This window comes from Myxine glutinosa, unplaced genomic scaffold (genome assembly GCF_964187855.1).
Source record: "Myxine glutinosa unplaced genomic scaffold, kmMyxGlut1.1 SCAFFOLD_3459, whole genome shotgun sequence".
Lineage (NCBI taxonomy): Eukaryota > Metazoa > Chordata > Myxini > Myxiniformes > Myxinidae > Myxine > Myxine glutinosa.
The window spans coordinates 32501-39180 of NW_027619551.1; the positions used below are offsets into that span (position 1 = coordinate 32501).

Below are 6680 nucleotides of genomic sequence, written 5' to 3' on the forward strand. Positions count from 1 at the left end.
CGCTAGAAGCGCTGCGCTCCCTCCCTTCGAATCCCTCTCTCTTCTGCTAGTGCTAATTATGCGTAATACGCTAATTTTAAAACCCGAAATTTTTTAAATTTTATGTCTCCGTGACATTCCTGGGACCATCCCGAGTCGAACAGTACTTGCCGCTCGCAAATCCGTCCACGGGTTCTCGAGATCTTAGAGATTGTAGACACATACATACATAGACACATACATAGATCAGGATACAGACACAGAGGCCAACTCTACTTCTATATATATAAAGTAGAGTTGGCCTCTATCTATGATCTCTAAGATCTCGAGAACCCGTGGACGGATTTGTGAGCGGAAAGTACTGTTCGACTCGGGATGGTCCCAGGAATGTCACGGAGACATAAACATTTAAAAAATTTCGGGTTTTAAAATTAGCGTATTATTAGCACTAGCAGAAGAGAGAGGGATTCGAAGGGAGGGAGCGCAGCGCTTCTAGCGCTTCTGACTACAGCACACCTTAAAATTAAAAAAACTTCGGGTCTACAATCTCTAAGATCTCGAGAACCCGTGGACGGATTTGCGAGCGGAAAGTACTGTTCGACTCGGGATGGTCCCAGGAATGTCACGGAGACATAAACATTTAAAAAATTTCGGGTTTTAAAATTAGCGTATTATTAGCACTAGCAGAAGAGAGAGGGATTCGAAGGGAGGGAGCGCAGCGCTTCTAGCGCTTCTGACTACAGCACACCTTAAAATTAAAAAAACTTCGGGTCTACAATCTCTAAGATCTCGAGAACCCGTGGACGGATTTGCGAGCGGAAAGTACTGTTCGACTCGGGATGGTCCCAGGAATGTCACGGAGACATAAACATTTAAAAAATTTCGGGTTTTAAAATTAGCGTAGCAGAAGCATTGCCGGCGCAGAAGCGGCAGAAGAGAGAGGGATTCGAAGGGAGGGAGCGCAGCGCTTCTAGCGCTTCTGACTACAGCACACCTTAAAATTAAAAAAACTTCGGGTTTTAAAATTAGTGTGTTACGCGTAATTAGCGCTAGCAGAAGAGGGAGGGAATCTAAGGGAGGGAGCGCAGTGCTCCCTCCAGCGCTTCTGTTAGCGTAATTAGCGTATTTCGGAACGTTAACCACAGACTAACGTCTACCGTCTACAACACCACTACCGTCTACCGGACCGCCTGCAACCCCACTTCCATTAACCAGCCCGCCGGCAACCCCACTACCGTCTACCAGGCCACCTACAACACCGGTAACAGGTGAGTTAACAATATTAACTTACAAAATATGTTAAGTGTTCAAGTTTTTGTAAATTTGCATCATTTAACAAGCCGCAATTTTACATTGTCAATTAAACCACCCAACCCCACTACCGTCTACTAGCCCGCCTACCAGTGTTCACAATAATCATAATTTTTAGAATTATGTATCCCGATAACGTCTGCCAGCCCGCATACACTCTCCACTACGCCCAGTTTTGACTTGCGCATTTTTTTTTTTACTACGCCGCTGAACTATTGTTGCTATAATCTCTGCTTAACTTAAGGCAGTTAAATTTAACATTTATGGTTATTGTTCACTTCAGATATGCCAAGAAAGAGGCCAGCTCTCGGACGCAATACGGCTGCCGCCAAAAGATTCCGTGCTGCGCGGGAAGCAGAACAGCCAGAGCAACGGCAAGTACGACTTGATGCAAATCGCCGTCGCAACGCCGCAGCTCTACAGACTTCACAAGCACGAGCCAGTGAGACCGTCGAGCAACACCGTCACTCCAATAGCATGGCCTTCACCTATGACCGCGGTAACCCAGTGAATTTTGCAAATGTTGGACAAATGAACGACAAGTGCAGGCATTGTGCAGCTATGAAGTTTAATGGAGAGACAAAAGGGGTGTGCTGCAGTGATGGCAAAGTCATCCTTACCCCTTACCCAGCCCTACCACCATTTCTCAATGAGCTCATCTCTGGTACAGATGCCACCAGCAGGCACTTCCTTGCCAACATCAGAAGGTACAATGGATCATTTGCGATGACAAGCTTTGGTCACAAAGACGCAGCAGTCCAGGGTTGGAACCCCAGCTTCCGCATTCAGGGCCAGGCCTTTCATCGCATTGGTTCCTTGCTACCACCTGAGGAGGGTCAGCCTAAGTTCCTACAAGTCTACTTCCTGGACTCTCATGCTGATGAACTGACAGCCAGGAACCACAGCAGCCTTAATCCACATATTCTTAGGAATCTTACCATCTGGTTTCATGACAACAATCACCTGATCCGACAACTCAAGACAGCTCATGATGTTCTTGCTGAGGGAAGCAACAATGAAGAGAGGCAGATCATCATCAGGGAGGACAAGAGGCCACACGGAGAGCATGCCCGTCGCTACAATGCCCAGTCAGCACCAGAAGTGGCCATCCTGATGGACAATGAGCCTACAAATCCCCGAGACATAGTCCTCAGGCTTCGAGATGGTGAACTCAAGAGGATCAGCGAGCTGCATGCATCCTATGATTCACTCCAGTACCCAATCATCTTCCCGTATGGCACAGACGGATACAGTGTGTATCTACAGGCCCGAACTGCTGCAGGACAGGATGGAGGGCGCAAGGTCAGCCAGCTTCAATACTACAGCTACCACCTCATGGTAAGAGAGGGCAACCACCTACTGCAAATGGGACGCCTCTTTCAGCAATTTCTGGTGGACATGTACTGCAAGATAGAAACTGAGAGATTGGGCTGGATCCGTCGTGAGCAGAAGACCTTGCGCGCTGATGACTATGTGAGCCTGCGTGACAGCCTGTTTGCTGGTGATGGAGATCCACACAATGTGGGACAAAGCGTTGTACTCCCAGCAACATACACTGGTGGCCCCCGCTGGATGCATGAAAAACAGAGCGATGCCATGGCCTATGTCCGCCGTTTTGGAAAGCCTGACTTCTTCATAACCATGACCACCAACCCCAAATGGACTGAAATTCAGGAAAACCTGCAGCCAGGACAAGAGGCACAAAACCGCCCTGACATCATAGCTCGGGTCTTTCGTCAAAAGCAAAAGAAGCTCAAGGAACTACTCAAACGTGGAGCTTTCGGCAAGATGCAAGCCTTCCTGTACACCATTGAGTACCAGAAGCGTGGTCTCCCTCATGCACATATCCTTCTGTGGCTTGCTCCCGAGAGCAAGGTCAGACCTGATGACATTGACCTGGTGATCAGTGCTGAGATTCCCGACAAGGAGATAGATCCGGAACTGCACAAGATGGTCATGGCTCATATGATCCATGGCCCATGTGGACATCTCAATCAGAACAGTCCTTGCATGAGGGACCGCAAGTGCGCCAAGGATTTTCCAAAGCCATTCTTGCAGAGCACAGAGCAAGGAAATGACTGCTACCCCAAGTATCGGCGTCTCAAGCCAGAGGATGGTGGTCACATTGGGGAGATCAACATGCACCAGCTGGGAAGACAATTGGAGCAAGTGGTCAGCAACCAGTGGGTGGTACCATACAACCCATTCCTCCTCCGCCAATTCAACAGCCACATCAATGTTGAGATATGCTCCAGCATTAGTAGCATCAAGTACATAACCAAGTATGTGACCAAGGGGACTGACCAGGCTGTCTTTCAACTGCAGCGCATCGGGGCTGGAGACTGTCCAGTGGACGAAGTCACTCAGTTCCAGAATGCTCGCTATGTGGGTAGCAGTGAGGCAGTATGGAGGATCCTGGAGCACCCCATATCTCAGCACTTTCCCCCTGTTGTGGGACTTGCCGTGCACCTAGAGAATGGTCAGAGAGTCTACTTTAATGCTGAAAATGCCCTGGAAAGGGCACAGAGACCACCGCCAGCCACCACACTCACTGCTTTCTTTGATCTCTGCAGCCATGATGATTTCGCCAAGACACTCAAGTACCATGAGGTGCCACAGTACTACACCTGGGATAAGTCAAGCAAGAAGTGGACCAGGCGCAAGCAAGGAGGCGTGGTTGTTAGAGGAGATTTTACTGTCCACGAAGTTTCAGCTATTGGCCGCATGTACAGCATCAGTCCACGGCAAGGCGACTGCTACTACGTTCGCCTCCTTCTGACTGACATATGTGGTCCCACTTCCTTCAATGCCCTGAGAAGTGTAGATGGTCAAGAATTGTCCTTCCGTGAAGCATGCCTGGCAAGAGGACTCTTGGAAAATGACCAGCATCTTCACCTTGCTATGGAGGAAGCAGGAATCAGCCAGTCAGCATCAAACCTCAGGAGCCTATTGGCCATCATTCTCACCAGCTGCTTCCCCAGCAATCCACGTGCACTCTGGGAGGACTTTCGTAACCTGCTATCCGAAGACTACCTATTCCAGCACCGTCGCCATATTGGTAATGTTGCGGCTTGCTACAATGATGAGGTTTACAACCTGGCACTCTGCGCACTTGAGGACAAGGTGTTGCTGATGGGTGGCAGTGTTCTCAGTTCGTATGACTTCCCAATACCACAGAGGGGCACAGATGAGAGGCTCGCAAGGGAGTACTTCAGAGAGGTAGATTATGACCAAGATCAGTTGACAATTCAGGCCAATGATCTCCTTGAACAGCTGACTGATGACCAGCGTGATGTCTACAATGCAGTCCTTCAACTGGTCGAACAAGGTAGCGTCAACAGTGGCATGAGGCACAGTAACATAATCTTCTTGGATGCGCCAGGTGGCACAGGCAAGAGTTTCGTCATCAATGCCATCCTCAAACATATCCGATCCCAAGGAAAGATCGCCCTTGCAACTGCATCCAGTGGCATTGCTGCAACACTGCTCCAGGGTGGGCGGACACTACACAGCACATTCAAAATTCCACTTGACGCCCACACCAAGGAGCAAGCAACATGTGGCATCAAGCGTGGCACAGCCTTGGCCAGGGTCATAAACGATGCAGCTGTCATCATTGTGGACGAAGCACCAATGACCCACAAATCAGCGTATGAAGCTGTAGACCGCACTTTACAGGACATAACAGGCGTGCACAGACCCATGGGAGGCATACCCACGCTGCTCTGTGGAGATTTCCGCCAGATCTTGCCTGTGGTCAAGAGGGGCACAAGGGCCAACATTGTGAATGCCAGTCTAAAAACTTCCGACCTCTGGCGTCATGTGACTGTCAAACACCTAACAAGGAACATGCGAACGCATTTGTCTGGGGATCAAGGGGCAGCTGACTTTTCCAAAATGCTCCTGGAAGTTGGCAATGGACAGATCCCATTAACAGCTGCACCAGACACCATCACAATCCCTACTGGGCTGGGGAAGGTTGTGAAGACATTGGAGGAGCTCAAGGCTGATGTGTACCCATGTTTGGTTGCCAATGCTCACAATCATGAGTGGCTGGCTGAGCGAGCAATTCTCTCTCCTCTGAACACCAATGTGAGTAAGCTCAATACCTGGCTCATGTCTGAGTTTCCTGGTGAGGAGAGAAGGTACAAGTCTGTTGACAGTGCCATCTGTGATGATGAGGCAGTCACCTACCCCGTTGAACTGCTCAACTCCATTGAGCTGTCAGGAATGCCGCCACACATTCTGATTCTCAAGATCGGTGTCCCAATCATGATACTCCGAAACATGGAGCCACCAAAGACCACCAATGGCACTCGCTGCTTTGTCACCCGCCTTCATGCCAATGTTATCGAGGCCACCATTTCCTGTGGGCCATACAAAAGTGAAGTCATCCTTCTGCCCAGAATACCACTTATGCCATCAGATTCAGAGCTGCCTTTCCAGTTTCGTCGCCTCCAGTTTCCATGCAAGCCATGTTTTTCTATAACAATCAACAAATCACAAGGTCAGACATTCAAGGCCATTGGAGTGGACCTGTCCGTGCCTTGCTTCACCCATGGTCAGCTGTATGTGGCGGCCTCTCGCACTTCCAGCAAAGAAAAACTTACCATCTTGGCACCCGAAAGTAAAACGCGGAACGTTGTTTACACAGAGGCCCTGTAGAACTGATATATTGACTACAGGAGGTGCCAGGCGTTGCTCGGGAGAGGGCAAGGGAGTATTCTATGTGTCTTTTGCCAGCCCCACTCCATAATTATGGATTGCGATATGTATCAAACCAGCCCGCCGACAGACACCATCTATCGTCTACCAGCCCACCTCCAACCCCACTAACGTCTAGCAGCCAGCCTAGAACACAGCTACTGCCGACAACCTTACTACCGTCTACCAGAACGCCTACAACCCAAATAACAGGTGAGTTAAAAACATTTACTCATTAATGTAAAGTAACCCACTGGCCCAAAGTAACCCACTCCCGTGCAAAGCCGGGTACCTCTATATATATAAAGTAGAGTTGGCCTCTGTGTCTGTATCCTGATCTATGTATGTGTCTATGTATGTATGTGTCTACAATCTCTAAGATCTCGAGAACCCGTGGACGGATTTGCGAGCGGCAAGTACTGTTCGACTCGGGATGGTCCCAGGAATGTCACGGAGACATAAAATTTAAAAAATTTCGGGTTTTAAAATTAGCGTATTACGCATAATTAGCACTAGCAGAAGAGAGAGGGATTCGAAGGGAGGGAGCGCAGCGCTTCTAGCGCTTCTGACTACAGCACACCTTAAAATTAAAACAACTTCGGGTTTTAAAATTAGTGTGTTACGCGTAATTAGCGCTAGCAGAAGAGGGAGGGAATCTAAGGGAGGGAGCGCAGTGCTCCCTCCAG

General features: G+C 49.1%; 1 protein-coding gene across 1 annotated transcript; it reads left to right on the forward strand.

The window, feature by feature from the left end:
- Window positions 1–1433: 1433 nt before the first annotated feature.
- On the forward strand, window positions 1434–6641 carry LOC144889389 (uncharacterized). The gene has a single exon (XM_078769615.1). It carries the CDS (start codon window positions 1576–1578, stop codon window positions 5953–5955), a length of 4380 nt encoding a protein of 1459 aa, XP_078625741.1. The 5' UTR covers window positions 1434–1575; the 3' UTR covers window positions 5956–6641.
- The last annotated feature ends 39 nt before the right edge of the window (window positions 6642–6680 follow it).

Coding starts and splice junctions, on each gene's coding strand:
- LOC144889389 (XM_078769615.1), top strand. CDS start 1,576: ATGCCAAGAAAGAGGCCAGCTCTCGGACGCAATACGGCTGCCGCCAAA.